The 16,166-nt window shown below is 44.3% G+C and overlaps 1 protein-coding gene across 1 annotated transcript in view; it reads left to right on the forward strand.

Annotated features, from left to right (window-relative positions):
* ARNT2 (aryl hydrocarbon receptor nuclear translocator 2) overlaps window positions 1-16,166 on the forward strand; it is an 86,396-nt gene that overhangs the window by 7,038 nt on the left and 63,192 nt on the right. The window contains exons 4-5 of the mRNA XM_070953921.1: window positions 10,413-10,626; window positions 14,316-14,529. Of these exons, the coding sequence (XP_070810022.1) occupies window positions 10,413-10,626; window positions 14,316-14,529 (428 nt within the window). The remainder of the gene's footprint in view (window positions 1-10,412; window positions 10,627-14,315; window positions 14,530-16,166) is intronic.

Raw genomic sequence — 16,166 nt, forward strand, 5'->3', positions numbered from 1 at the left:
CCTCCTCCTCCTCCTCCTCCTCCTCCTCCTCCTCCTTCTTCTTCTTCTTCTTCTTCTTCTTCGTCTCCTCCTCCTCCTCCTCCTCCTCTTCTTCTTCTTCTCCTCCTGCTCTTCCTCCTCCTGCTCCTGCTCCTCCTCCTCCTCCTCCTCTTCTTCTTTTCCTCCTCCTCCTGCTCTTCCTCCTCCTCTTCTTCTTCTTTTCCTCCTCCTCCTCCTCCTCCTCCTCCTCTTCCCCTTCTCCTCTTCCCCTTCTCCTCCTCCTCCTCTTCTTCTTCTTTTCCTCCTCCTCCTCCTCTTCCTCCTCCTCTTCTCCTCTTCCCCTTCTCCTCCTCCTCCTCCTCTTCTTCTTCTCCTCCTCCCCCTCCTCTTCCTCCTCCTCTTCTCCTCTTCCCCTTCTCCTCTTCCCCTTCTCCTCCTCCTCTTCTTCTTCTTCTTCTCCTCCTCTTCCTCCTCTTCCTCCTCCTCTTCTCCTCTTCCCCTTCTCCTCCTCCTCCTCTTCTTCTTCTTCTCCTCCTCCTCCCCCTCCCCCCCAAATCTCACTCCTTAGTAGCACTGAGGATGTTACCTAATCTGGGTAATGAAACATCTGCAAGAAAAGCACCAAGCTCAGAGAGCACCAAGGACCCTTCAATACAACCCTGAGCTAGAAATATTCTATTGAGCTGGACTTGTCTGCAAACCCACCCACCCCTTTTTTTAAAAAAATATTTCATTCTTAGAAAGAGAATTTATACACTCGGCTGCAAAGCGGTAGAGCTATCCAAATAGAATGGATGGAATACAAGAATAATTTTTCCTGCAGGTGAGCAAATCACAATCCTGCAGTGCCCTTCTTGGAAATGAATCAGAGCGAACTACCATCCTTCTGCCTACCCTGTGACAAACCCCCTAACGGTTTATTACTGCTGCTTTATTGCTCTGTCCTTACACAATCTGGCCCAGGAGCTCTGCTTGAAAATACCGGAATGACAAAGCAGTATTTATAAGCTTGGCGTTCCTTGGAGTGCCTTCCCATCCGTTTGACATATTGTAGGTGCGATGAAAACAACCTTCTCTGGGATTTCAAACTCAAGGCTTTGCGTTCCTCGCCCTTTCAATCCAGAGGCAGCTTTCTAAATGATTTTTGAACGAGGAAGCTTTCAAGATAGTTTGCTCCACTAAATGAGGTCCGAAGGCTGTTTGTAGGGATTGGTTTAGTGAAATTCAGGGAGACAGGGCTTGGCTTCCCTTCTAACGCATTCCTTCTGTGATTCTTTATACCAAAAGAATAAAGAGGCTTTTCCCACAGGTGGGTTTCAGCAGGTTCTGACCAGTTCTGGAGAACCGGTAGCAGAAATTTTGAGTAGTTCGGAGAACCGGTAGTAACAATTCTGACTGGCCCCGCCCCTATTTATTCTCTGCCTCCCAAGTCCCAACTGATAGGGAGGAAATGGGGATTTTGCAGTATCCTTCTCCTGGAGTGGGGATGGAACGGAGATTTTACTGTATTCTTCGTGGGATGGGAATGGAGATTTTGCAGTATCCTTCCCCTGCCACGCCCACCAAGCCACGCCAAGCATTTTTCAAAGTTATATTTACCAGAATAGGTAAACTGGCACATCTGTGAAAACCTGAATCTGAGAGGTCAGAGTTTTCCCTCAGTAAATCAAAAACACCCAAAACCATCCCCTCACTCCTCAGTCGATCACATGCTCCAATCACCGTCCGTCCCATCTTGAGACAGCACTCCGACCACTCCTTCTCCAGATGCAGGATCGGCCTGACCTTGACCGAGAGGAAGAATGCTATTATGTCTACAGGCAATCCCTCTACTAAGTCCCCCCTCCTACTTTCCCACACAGGAGAAGGTGGCAGCATGGAAGCTTCCGGCCTAATATGGCTTCCAAAGCTGACAACAGCTTAAGAGAGGGCTGTAAAGCACTATGAAGCAGTATATAAATCTAAGTGCTATAGCTATTCGTTTAACTGCAGTGATTCACCTATCAACCCTGGCTAGAATTGGGCTCAACTCCCTTAGCAACTCCCTTGCTTAGCAACAGAAAATCTGGCCCTAATTGGGTCGTAAGTTAAGGACCAGATGTACTCAGCAGCCTGCTGAGGTGTCATGGGTGAACCTTTGTTTGTCGTTGTTGTTGCTGTTGTTGAAGCTTGTGTGCCGTCTGACTCCCAACCCTTCTGGGTGGCTCACGACAAACAAAGAAATTACAATAAAATCAATAGAAGATTAAAAAAAAAAAAAGATAGCAATCGCAACAGGCCAGATGGAATGAAGAGATGTCTCCCTGGTCCGTGTGCCAACGGTCTGGGTGAAGAGACAGGTCTTCATGTCTGAGCCAAGACAAATACGATTGTTATTGTCTTTTTGGATTTTCCTCTCCTTTTCCTGGTACCCGCTGCAAGCTTAAAGCGCTACAACTTTGAAACTCACTGCCATTTATCATGCCCTCGAGAGACGGCAAAAAGCTCCCATGAAAGCAAAGTTCATTCCAATGAGAGGTTCCCACCCTTCTTTGTAATTCTAACTAACTCATGACCCGTTTCAACTCAGTGCATAATCTGTGGTCTCAGAGATGTACGTAGCTCTCTAAAACCTTGGCTATTGCCCCAAGACAATCTCTCTCTTCAGCTGGCGCCAAAAGTTTTGTTCTTTTTAATTTTATTTTGCCATTCGGCGATCAACAAAATGCTGCATTAAGCCAACAACAACAACAACAACTTTGGTAAGGCCACACTTGGAATCCTGCATTCAGTTTTGGTCGCCACAATGTGGAGACTCTAGAAAGTCTCTAGAAAGAGTGCAGAGAAGAGCAACTAAGATGATTAGGGGACTGGAGGCTAAAACATATGAAGAATGGTTGCAGGAACTGGGTGTGTCTAGTCTGGTGAAAAGAAGGACCAGGGGTGACATGATAGCAGTGTTCCAATATCTCAGGGGCTGCCACAAAGAAAAGGGAGTCAAGCTATTCTCCAAAGCACCTGAGGGCAGGACAAGAAGCAATGGGTGGAAACTAATCAAGGGAGAGAAACAACTTAGAACTAAGGAGAAATTTCCTGACAGTGAGAACAATTAATCAGTGGAACAATTTGCCTCCAGAGGTTGTGAATGCTCCAACACTGGAAATTTTTAAGAAGAGATTGGATAACCATTTGTCTGAAGTGGTGTAGCGTTTCCTGCCTAAACAGGGGGTTGGACTAGAAGACCTCCAAGGTCCCTTCCAACTCTGTTATTCTATTCTATTCTATTCTATTCTATTCTATTCTATTCTATTCTATTCTATTCTATTCTATTCTATTCTATTCTATTCTACTCTATTCTACCCTACCCTGTTCTGTTCTGTTCTGTTCTATTATTCTATTCTATTCTATTCTATTCTATTCTATTCTATTCTATTCTATTCTATTCTACTCTACTCTACTCTACTCTACTCTACTCTACTCTACTCTACTCTACCCTACCCTACCCTACCCTGTTCTGTTCTGTTCTGTTCTGTTCTGTTCTGTTCTATTCTATTCTATTCTATTCTATTCTATTCTATTCTATTCTATTCTACTCTACCCTACCCTACCCTACCCTACCCTACCCTACCCTACCCTACCCTACCCTGTTCTATTCTGTTCTATTCTATTCTATTCTATTCTCCTTCCCTTCCCTTCTCCTCCTCCTATTCCATTCCATTCCATTCTATTCTATTCTACAAAAAGACAGAGAATTGTAATCCTGAATTTGTCAGAAGGGGGAAGCCAGGGAACACATGGGAAAGAGCGGTATACATTTGTAGTTCATTAATTAAAAAAAACCAAAAAAACCAAAAAAAAAAAAAAAACCCTGCAATTTTGTTTTGTTGTCCTTGCCCTAACCAGTGGGGTTAGGAATGCAGCCCCTTAGAATACTACTCAAAATCCAAGTTTGTCTTTTGGCTTGGAAAACGAAAAAAAAAAGTTACGCATCTCTGGTTTAAATGAGCCGGAGGGCTCCAAGTTAAAATGGAAGAAAGCTGTTCTTAGTTTAAAATAGGAAGCAAGATCTTTTGGGTGTCCTTGATGCCTCGGTAGAGGAGAGGACCTCTTGAGTTCTAGAAGGCCGAAAGCCCAGACAGAAGAGCCTGAGACAGACAGGCCCGTGATTATAATTCTGCAGTGTTCTTAACTGTCATTCTCGCTGAGAAATTACCTCTTTCCGTCTTTTCTGAAGAGAAAAAGAGATCTAAAGTTTGCCCTGCCGTGCTTAAACGTGGGACTCAAAATTTAGCAGTTGACGGGTTTTCTGCTGTAATGATGGCTTTTTTAGTATCTGCAATAAAAATAGCTGATCCAAGGTCTGTATCCTTCAGTCTTTGCTTTCTCGCTTTCAAGTTTGAATAATAGCCTGGGTGAAGCCAGACGGGGACGAATAGACGGGGACCTTGAGGATTGAACAGTCTCATGCAGATACATCTTACAACAATTGGTTTAGTGACCGTTTCAAAGTTACAACAGCCACTAGAAAAAAAAGTTACTTTAGAACCGTTTTTCACAGTTATGCTCTTTCCAACATCGCGACGATCATGGGATCAAAATTCAGATGATGGGCCGCCGGTTCATATTTGTGAAGGTCATGGGATCCGCTTTGGCGACCTTCTGACGAGCAAAGTCAGTGGGGAAGCCAGATTCACTTAACAACCGGGTTACTCGCTTATCAACGGCAGTGATTCACAACCGAAAGGTTGTAAAAATGGGGCAAAATTCACTTAACCAATAGAAATGTTGGGCTCGATTGTGGTCATAACTCAAGGACTACCTGCATAGGGAATTTGATGCGCTCCAGATGATTTTATGTATCAGTTCGCCAAAACCTTTGCTATTCGTCATACTGTTTCAATTGGTGGGAACTGATGCCCACAGTCCTTGGAAGTTCCCTTGTTGCCAGGGATGAAATCCAGCAGGTTCTGACTGGTTCTGGAGAATTGGCAGCGGAAATTTTGAATAGTTTGGAGAACCGGCAAATACCACCTCTTCCTGGCCCCAGAGTGGGGAGGGAATGGAGATTTTGCAATATCCTTCCCCCAGAAGTAGGGATGGGGATTTTGCAGTATCATCCCCCCAGGAGTGGGGTGGGAATGGAGATTTTGCAGTATCCTTCCCCTGCCATGCCCACCAAGCCACACCCACCCAGCCACACCACGCCCACCAAGCCAGGCCCACAGAACCGGTAGTAAAAAAAATTGAATTTCACCACTGCTTGTTGCCTATCCCAACTGGCTGAGAATTATAAGGCATTTGTCCATACTTTCAATATGTTTTTATCATCTTAACCCTTGTTATTTGCCATGTTTGGGTTATGCTTTCCTTTTTTTTTTTTCCCTCCACAGGTATGATGATCCAATCTCTGTTGATAAGGAAAAAATATGCAAGGTAGGCGTTGAAAAAAAAAGGGAAGGGATAATCCTAAAATAAACGAGGAAAAAAAAAATCCATCCAGTCTTTTGTATTTCAGTCTAAGGAGTTAGTTTTCTTTTTGGGGGGGAGGGGTGTGTGTCAAAATAATGGCTGATCCAGGAAAAAAAAGGTGAGATAGGAGATACCTTCTGGAAGGGGCAGTCTTAGAAAAAGGGTGTAAAACGGGTGAAATCCAGCAGGTTCTGACGAACTGGTAGGGGAAATTTTGAGTAGTTCGGAGAACTGGCAAATACCACCACTGGCTGATCCCAGAGTGGGGTGCGAATGGAGATTTTGCAGTGTCCTTCCCCCAGGAGTGAGGAGGGAATGGGGATTTTGCAGTGTCCTTCCCCCAGGAGTGAGGAGGGAATGGGGATTTTGCACTATCCTTCCCCCAGGAGTGAGGAGGGAATGGGGATTTTGCACTATCCTTCCCCCAGGAGTGGGGTGGGAATGGGTATTTTGCAGTATCCTTTCCCTGGAGTGGGGTGGGAATGGAGTTTTTGCAGCATCCTTCCCCTGCCATATCCACCAAGCCACGCCCACAGATCCGGTAGTTAAAAAAAAATGGATATCACCACTGATGTAAAATCAAAGCAGAGCGCACTTGTTATAGAGGCAAGTAGATCCCTTGGAAGTGGATTACTATGAAAGGAATAGAAAAGATGCTACATCCCACTAACTTGTTGGACTTGATTCAGATGAAAATTAAACGCAGTTCCAAACCCAGGATTGGAGATATTCCTTCCCACCTATACAGAAATACTAGGTTGAATTCACATCATCATCTTCTTTTAATGACCCCATAATCCCTTGCAGGGTGGAGTCTGTCTGGGCAACTGAACGGAGCTAAGTGTTTACTGGCCGGAAGCCCTTCCTGTTGCCAATGCGGAGGGTTTTTTTCAGCAGATAATATTCTCATTGTGCCCAAAGAGAAATATCTGCCTCTACCTAGGATTGAACTCACAGCCTCCTGATTGTGAGGCAAGAGCGCCACCTCCAGGCCACTGCACCACTACCAGGTTGAATTCACATGGCCCATTTAATCTGATTGTTGAATTAACCCTTTTTGTTGCGGAATCGTAACCCAAATAAATTGATTTGAGTTGGTAGAAAACACTAAGCCAGAATCCTTGCTTGTTGTCAGAACATACTTGATAAGTGTTGACTGGCTTAATAGCATGTTGTGTGAATGCAACTGTCAGGTTTCGGTGCTCTTCCAGCGCTGACAGCAACCCTTAGAGGCTGAAGGAGCTTGAATGTCGTCATCTTTCTACAGCACAGCAGCTTTCTAGAGCAGCGGTTATCTGGTGGTCCGTGGACCACTGGTGGTGCGTGAGAAAATTTCGGTGGTCCGCAGAAAAATTATTTGCATTTTTTATATTGCACTAAATCAGGGGTCCTCAAACTACGGCCCCTGGGACGGATACATCCAATGAACGTTTGTGTTGCTGCAGAGAGTCTCCCCCTTCAGGGTCTTTTTGTGCAGGTTGGAGGGGGGCAGAAATTCCGACTTGGGGTCTGTTTCAGCCTCCTGGTATGGGGTTTTGGTCTACTGGATTGGATGCACCGCCCTTCCGGGCTCTTCTTAGAAGTAGCTCAGTGGTTTATGGGAAGCCCATGCTATTTGTTGACATGAGGGGCAATATATCAAGATGGCTTTATGGTTTGACCTCCTTGCCCTTGAGGTATTGCTGAGCATTTGGATACAATGAGAGCAGGAAAGTGGTGCTGTGTGTCCAACGGGTCACGGAAAATGCATGGATGTTTCTCGTGGGCATTCATACATTCAGGGACGCCCTCATTTTCTCTCATCCAGATATACCTGCACACATGGAACTGTTTTATAAGCCTTTAAACTCTTATGTCAGGAATCCCCAGTCTTGGGAGTTGGTGAGTAATTTGGAATTTTAGGAGCATCTCATAGCTGCTGTTACAAGATATTTGCCTTGTGGGGAGATTGCTTTCTACTGCATCCTCCTGTTTCCTAGAATATTCTTTCTAGCCTCCATTTATTGTTCTCTATCTTTCGTCTTCTCCCCCGGATGTGGTTCTAAATAGAACTGGAGGCTACAGCCTGAGGCTATTTCCTAAAAGTGATGCGCGTAGCCTTTGCTCCAAGCTACCTTCCTGGGAAGATATCTATCTCAATAAAATAGAATCAAGTATGCAGGAACTGGGTATGTCTAGTTTGATGAAAAGAAGGACTAGGGGAGACATGATAGCAGTGTTCCAATATCTCAGGGGCTGCCACAAAGAAGAGGGAGTCAGGCTATTGTCCAAAGCACCTGAGGGCAGGACAAGAAGCAATGGGTGGAAACTCATCAAGGAGAAAAGCAACCTAGAACTAAGGAGAAATTTCCTGAAAGTTAGAACAATTAATCAGTGGAACAATTTGCCTGCAGAAGTTGTAAATGTTCCAACACTGGAAGTTTTTAAGAAGATGTTGGATAAGCATTTGTCTGAAGTGGTGTAGGGTTTCCTGCCTAAGCAGGGGGTTGGACTAGAAGACCTCCAAGGTCCCTTCCAACTCTGTTATTCTATTCTGTTCTGTTCTGTTCTGTTCTGTTCTGTTCTGTTCTGTTCTGTTCTGTTCTACTCTTCTCTTCTCTTCTCTTCTCTTCTCTTCTCTTCTACTCTTTCTGTTTTCTATTCTATTCTATTCTATTCTATTCTATTCTATTCTATTCTATTCTATTCTATTCTATTCTATTCTATTCTATTCTATTCTATTCAGTAGAGCATGGAGTTTAAGAAAGTTACTTTTAGATAGCCTACTGGGGACCTTAGCCCTTGGTGAAAAGCAGGCAAGTCTATCTAAAAACCAACAAGTTATTGTTCTTTTGGTAATAATCTGTTGCCTCATGCCAACATTTACTTTATGGGCGAAGAACATCACTCTGCTTCCTGCTTTCCTGGCTTCTTTGAACACGTCCAGATCACATTTCCCTCCTCCTCCTTCCCCTGTTCGTTTCCATTATCTTCCATGCTTCAGTGGAGGAAAACTTGGAAATGGGGAATTGGCTTTAGGCATGCAAATTCTCTGTCTGTTTTAGAAGATGGTTGTGTCGAGAGAGAGAGAGAACAGATATATTTTAAGCAAACCTAAATTCTAGGGGCTGCGTTCAGTGAAACTACAGGACAAATGCAGAATATGCAGCTAACGGTAGAAATGAATTTGCCAAGAGTTTTCCCCAATCCTTGGGGAGTCTTGGTGGTGCAACAGACTAAAGCACTGTTAAGTAACACCAGCTGCCTGCAATTACTGAAAGTTCAAATCTCACCAGGCTCAAGGTTGACTCAGCCTTCCATCCTTTTGAGGTAGGCAAAATGAGGACCTGGTTTGTGGGGGCAATAAGCTGACTTTGTATAAAAAAAGAACACCGCTTGGGGGGGGGGCCAAAAGCCCTACTAAGCAGGTATATACAAAAGTATGAAGGCTATTGCTTAACGCATTGTAAGCCGCCCTGAGTCTCCGGAAAAGGGCAGCATATAAATCGAATCAATCAATCAATCAATCAATAAATCTAAACCCCCACCCCCTGTAAAAGTATCCAGGTTTGCTGCTCGTGCGAGTATGCTTGGAAGTTTCTATATAGTATGTGTGAAGAAAGAATGGATAATCTTTACTTCGCTCTTGTATAAGGTAAAACTGGGAATGAAATGTAAATGAATGAATCCAAAGCACCCATTTATGCAAATTGCAGAATTCTGTTCATGGAGCAGAATCTGAGTTGCCTTGGCTGCTATTGCTACTATTGTCCTTGTTCTATGTAACGTGATGAATCACATAAGATTTTGCTGAGACTCTGACTAAATGTTCCATTACGTTTTGTTCAAAAACCGGGAAATGGTTTCGTTTTCCTTGTTCCCCAAGTTTTTCTCCCCATTGTGGAATTTTTTGCCGTTCCTCATTGCTTCCTTTTCCTCGAGATGCCAGTTGGTCGTTCTGGTGCAGAGTCTCTGCCTGTATATTTCAATGCATGCATGCATGAGACTCCCCGGCTTGCCAAGACCTACCTGTTTCATTTCAGTGAAGGAGGAAGATCTGCCTGGGCCACGAAATCGGAGTGTGGATCTGCTTCCTCCATTGCAACCTCAGGTTTTGTGGGCAGGGGGGTTCCATGTGTGTTCTCATGCCTGTGGGGGTCAATTGCAGTCGTACGTCGAGGACTACCTGTATATTCCCAGCTAAGCCAACTAATATGTTGACTCTGTAAACTCGCTTAGAGAGGGCTGTAAAGCACTCTGAAGCAGTATATAAATCTATTGTTAAGTGGGAAGGAAGGAAGGAAGGAAGGAAGGAAGGAAGGAAGGAAGGAAGGAAGGAAGGAAGATCCATGGTGGCGCAGTGGTTACAATGCAGCATTGCAGGCTAACTTTGCCGACTGCCAGCAGCTCGATCCTGACCTGCTCAAGATTGACTCAGCCTTCCATCCTTCCGAGGTCGGTAAAATGAGGACCCAGATTGTTGGGAGCAAGAGGCTGACTCTGTAAATCACTTAGAGAGGGCTGTAAAGTACTGGGAAGCAGAAGGAAGGAAGGAAGGAAGGAAGGAAGGAAGGAAGGAAGGAAGGAAGGAAGGAAGGAAGGAAGGAAGGAAGGAAGGTCCATGGTGGTGCAGTGGTTACAATACAGCATTGCAAGCTAACTCTGCCTACCGCCAGCAGTTCAATCCTGACCAGCTCGAGATTGACCCAGGTTTCCATCCTTCCGAGGTCGGGAAAATGAGGACCCAGATTGTTGGGAGCAAGAGGCTGACTCTGTAAATCACTTAGAGAGGGCTGTAAAGCACTGTGAAGCGGTATATAAGTCTAAAGGCTAAGTGTTATTGCTCTACCCTGGTCCCTTGCCTTTCAAGTCTTTGGGATGCTCGGGCATAAGTGCCTTCCCTTTTGAGCCCACCTGGATCTGCTATGCCAATTTCCAAGCACTGCATCTTTTACCGACAGCATCTCGCTTTCTCTCTCGGTTTGCTCCTTCTCATGTGTGCTTAGGGAGAACCATAGTGAGATCGAGAGACGCAGGAGGAACAAGATGACCCAGTACATCACCGAGCTCTCTGACATGGTGCCCACCTGCAGCGCCTTGGCGCGCAAACCCGACAAGCTGACCATCCTACGCATGGCAGTGTCTCACATGAAGTCCATGAGGGGCACTGGGAACAAATCTACCGATGGAGCATATAAACCTTCTTTCCTAACCGAGCAGGTGGGTGGCTTCGTACAAGGCCGTAGAGGGTCTCGCAGGGGTTGGAGAAAACAGGAGGACCTTTCCTGACATGTTACAGGGAGGCTGGATTGCAGCTGGTCCTGCGCTGGAAATTTCTTCCGCCTATCTTTAGAACGTTCTCCTTCCGTTGGAACGGCAGGGATTTTCTTCCAAGAGAGAATAGCTGATTTTTTTTGGTTGTTTTTTTTATGAGGATGCTGGGGTTTGGGGCAGGGGTGAAATCCAGCAAGTTCTGACAGGTTCTGGAGAACCGGTAGCGGAAATTTTGAGCAGTTCGGAGAACCGGCAGATACCACCTCCGGCTGGCCCCAGTGTGGGGTGGGAATGGAGATTTTGCAGTAGCCTTCCCCCAGGAGTGGGGAGGGAATGGGGATTTTGCAATATCCTTCCCCCAGGAGTGAGGTGGAAAGTTTTTGCAATATCCTTCCCCCAGGAGTATAAGTATAAGTATAATTTTATTTCTATACCGCCGTTCTCCCGAAGGACTCAGGGCGGTGTACAGCCTTTTTAAAAACACAAGACAAACATCAATTAAAAATTAAAAATTATTAAATAAATTTGGCTCAATTTAAAAAACCCCAGAAAATTTAAAATACCCCAATTTAAAATATTACGTTGATAGCCCGGCCTGGCGGAACAACAGGGTCTTCAATGCACAGCAAAATACCCGGAGGTCGGAGATCTTACGTATTTCCGGGGGCAGTTCATTCCACAGGGCTGGGGCTCCCACAGAGAAGGCCCTCCCCCTGGATGTCGCCAGCCGACATAACTTGGCCGATGGCACCCTGAGGAGACCCTCTCTGTGGGAGCGAACTGAGGAGTGGGGAGGTAATGGAGATTTTGCAATATCCTTCCCCTGGAGTGGGGTGGGAATAGAGGTTTTGCAATATCCTTCCCCTGCCGCATCCACCAAGCCACGCCCACAGAACAGGTAGGGGAAAAAAATGGATTTCACCCCTGGTTTTGGGGGGGACGGGGTTTCCTTGCATACAAGGTGGTTGAAAGGTGACGAGCGAATGTCCTGTCTTTCCAAGTGCTTTCTGCTTTCTGGAGGTGAGCACTCCATCTCAGGTAAACCAGATGAAAGACAACAGCGTGGGTTGTCTTTTAAACAGAGGTCTTAAAACATGTGTTTACTGGAACAGCTGTAGAAACACAACCTTGCAAGTCTGTGTGTGATTCCTCCTCCTCCTCTCTCGTTTTGACTGCTAATGAACTAGAGAGGGGCTTGTCTGAAATGTTTTCTCATGTTGCTTTCTTGGAATGGGCTCAAGCCCCGTTTATCTAATCATTGCCTTGGGAGCGGCTCTTCCTCCTTCCTTTATGCCTTCTTCTCTGCTTCCCACCCACCCTTCCATTCATTCCCAAGGAAGAGTTCACCCTCGGATTGAAAGACAAGGCAATCATGGGGGCTGCAGAAACTCCTTTCTTTTTCTGAAGGTCTCCTCTCTAGCACAGGTTCTTCCCTGCTCATTATTAGCCCATTTAAAGATGGGAGAGTGGACAAAGAAAGAACTTTCTTTGCTCATAGTGTCCAACAAACGTCCACTGTCTGCTTCACAACTGTCAATCTCATAACAACCCAAACCTGTACCTGCTTTCTGAGATGCTCTCAAGTCTTTGTCCTTATGTTGAACCTTCGATTACTCTGGACGAAGGTATAATGAATGTCTTCAGGCTCCCTGAACCCAAGAAGATATAAATCTCAGTCCTACAACTACACATGGCTTCACTTGATTGCTAAGCCTGAAATTAGCAATTAGTTTAGTCTGCTAGTTTACCTAACCCCATAAATGTGAATGAGAGCCGCCCACAATGTCTCTCTCTCTCTCAAAGAGCCACGGTGGCCCAGTGGTTAGAGTGCAGTACTGCAGGCTACTTCTGCTGGCTGCCTGCAATTTGACAGTTCAAATCTCACCAGGTTCTAAATTGACTCAGCCTTCCATCCTTCCAGGTCGGTAAAATGAGGACCCAGATTGTTGGGGGTAATATGCCGACTCTGTAAATTGCTTAGAGAGGGCTGTAAAGCACTGTGAAGCAATATATAAGTCTAAGTGCTACTGTTAAGTGGGAAGGAAGGAAGGAAGGAAGGAAGGAAGGAAGGAAGGAAGGAAGGAAGGAAGGAAAGAAGGAAGGAAGGAAGGAAGGAAGAGCCATGGTGGTGCAGTGGTTACAATGCAGCATTGTAGGCTAACTGCTGACTCCCACCAGTTCGATCCTGAATGGCTCAAGGTTGACTCAGCCTTCCATCCTTCCGAGGTCGCTAAAATGAGGACCCAGATTGTTGGGGACAAGAGGCTGATTCTAAGGGCTAAGTGTTATTGCTCTTCCCAGTTCTTGCATTTCAAGTCTTTGGGACCCTTTGAGCCCACCTCTTCAACTCAGCTGAAATCCCGTAGATACTTGACATAATGTGGCTACCTAAGAATGTTTTTTATTGCAAACTACAATAATGTCACATTGGATTGTTGACCGCCCTGTGTCAACATGAGGTTGCAATTCACCCTTGCACCCATGGCTTGTTGGTTTCCTCCTCCTTTCCCATTCTCTGTGCCCCTGTGTTTTGTGGCTTTGTAGCAGAATAGTTGTTGATGTAACTGACATCTCCTCCCTGAGAAATATCATTCATGCTTTTCACGGACGCTGTCTTTTTATTACGTCATATTTGAAGTGTATGTATGGATAATTAACTTTTGGTGTTGCTGCACTCACACACATACAACACACAAATTGTTTGTAGTCTATATAACACTCCACCTTAGGCTAAAAAGGGTCTTGAGTAGTTTATGATTCATTGTGTTGTAGGCATCCAGCTAGTGCCTTAACCCTGATGTGATATTTTATTTTGGCTGGGCATAGTATGTATATTCCAGACTGTAGGAAAAGACAACATGATGTGAGAGAAGTAATAATCTGTGTTTTCTAAAGTTTAGAGAATGAAGGAACGGGTAACAAATTATAGTTCATTTGCCACAGAAACACTTGTGATTGGATGGTTCACAGGAGAAGAAGGTATGGTAGATATAAGAGGAGTCGGTTATTTGTGTGATGGGTGATCTTTCCACTGAACATCACACCCAAAGTTTCTTCTCTCAAACTCAAGACTTCAGGAGAAAAAGAATGGAAGTCCTTGACCATATCCAGGAAGGTCCGAGGCTGTTTGAAATAATGGCTAGAATACAATGTAATTGTATTCAGAGCACTTTAAATTCGCAAAGCGTGTATTCTAGACACTAGATTGTACAAATGCATCGATCCATGTCAATTTTCTTCTGTAATTTAAGCTCAGAGGCAAGAATGGGGACGTATCTTTTGGAGAAGGAAACGGTGGTAAGACAGTTCATTTCTTTTCAACCAAAATACGATATTATTTTATCCAGAAGGCCCCCGAGTGGGTATAGCAAGGATGGCAGCCAACAAGCATGGCAGCTAAAGGTTTCATAAACGTCAAAACATAGTCAAAAACATTACTGAAGAAGCGTAACAAAGAAGTATGTCAGAATACAATGAATAATAGTCACAGGGACCCATTCAATTTTAAGATGCATATTCCAAAACAGAAGGAGACGGTTATACAATAATAATTCTAGCACAGGATGTCCTCTCTCTATAAAAGGGCTTTAGCAGTAGACTTTGCTTTCTGACATGCTTGTCTTCCTTCTCTCAAGGAATTGAAGCACCTGATCCTTGAAGCGGCTGATGGTTTTCTCTTCGTGGTGGCTGCCGAAACAGGTCGGGTGATCTACGTTTCGGACTCGGTTACGCCAGTCTTGAACCAGCCCCAGTCGGAGTGGTTCGGCAGCACCCTCTACGAGCAGGTTCACCCGGATGATGTTGAAAAGCTGAGGGAGCAGCTCTGTACCTCTGAAAACTCCATGACGGGTCAGTGGCTTCTTGAACAGCTTCACTTCACTTGTTGGTGGGGTGGCAGGTGGGGGGTGGAGACGGATAGCCTAATACAGCTAGCTGGGGAATTCTGGGAGTTGAAGTCCACCAGGCTTAAAGTGGCCAAGGTTGGAGACCCCTGCCCTAATGGGCACTTCCCTTGTCCTCATAGCTTCCAGATCAGAGGTGAAATGCTACCAGTTTGGACCAGTTCGCCCGAACCGGTAGTAAAATATGCTATCGGTTCGGACAAACCAGTAGTAAAAAAAAATGCTATTTCCGAGAACAGCTGTGCTGCGTGATTTATATTCACTAGAAAGCGGGAAATCCTGCTTCCTAGAGAATCTAAATCATGCAGTACAACTGTTGCCCCCTTGCTGTTCTACTTACCTTTGCAGACTCAGAAAAGGCTTCTTAATCCTTTTTCAGCGCTGCGCAGTAGCGTCTGTGGGCGAAGTACACATTTGGCGTGCACCACACATGCGCATGCGTTTGGCGCACACACAAAGCGAACCGGTAGCAGGCTTCAGAGCATTTCACCCTTGTTCCAGATGTATTGAGACTACAACTCCCAGAATTCTCAGCATGTCAGGAATTCTGGAAGTTTCAATCTCATAGGTGGAGGGCTCCATATTGAAGAAGTCTTATCTTTTTTTTTAAAAAAAATTTTTTTATTCATTTTCTATTCATTACATTCCTTAGTGCTTAATAAACATCGTGTTGTCTGAGTATTTAATTTGCTTGGCAATATAAATGTCGTTCTTATTCTCCACCAACCTTTTCTTCCAAACACTGGTAAAATAAATTCCAAGTTTGATAATATTCTGTATCTTTCTGTTTCAATGTAAGTCCGTCCATTTCCACACAGTCTAATATCTTCTTAATTATCTCTTCATCTTGAGGAGTTTCTTCATCTTTCCAATATTGTGCGAAGATAATCCTTGCTGCTGTTAAAATATGTAATACTAAATACATACTTCTCTTGAAGAAGCCTTATCTTAATGGCTTGAGCTACCATACAGATATCTACTTACAGTAGCAGCCAAAATTGTGGAAACCTTTTGGGGAAAGTGTATTTTTGAGGTTTGATGGCTAATAACACCTCTTTTTTTTTTTTTTTTTTGGAGTTTCAAGATAATCATATCCCACTGTTGGAATGGCCTGGGAATAGATCTTAACCCAATTGAAAATTGATGGAGCCGACTAAAAAACTTGTTAGTCAGAAGCGACCCAGCAATAAAACCCAGTTAATAGAAGCAATCCTTCAATCTTGGTTTCACATTATCACAGCTGCAGAACTAAAAGACTTGGTTCCCTCCATGGGAAGAAGTTGTGAGGCCATAATTCATGCTAAAGGTTACCGCAACTAAGTATTAACTGACATAGTGATCATTTTTGTATATTTCATTTTTTCTATGGTGATCATTTTTGTACATCTCCTTTTTTCTGCGTGTTTCCCTTTTCTTCTTTATACTTTAGCTGCTATTCTAATAGCAAATCCTTCATAAAAGTTATTGCATTACATTCTTGATGAAATTACCTTTCTATTGATATATAATTTTAGGGTACTACTAAAAAAAAAGTGGTGTTATTAACTAGTTTTAGAAAATACACTTTTCCCAAAAAGTTTCTAC

The sequence above is a fragment of the Pituophis catenifer genome, unplaced genomic scaffold (assembly GCF_029215685.1).
Source record: "Pituophis catenifer annectens isolate HBS135680 unplaced genomic scaffold, rPitCat1.0.hap2 SCAF_14, whole genome shotgun sequence".
NCBI classification, from domain to species: Eukaryota; Metazoa; Chordata; class Lepidosauria; order Squamata; family Colubridae; genus Pituophis; species Pituophis catenifer.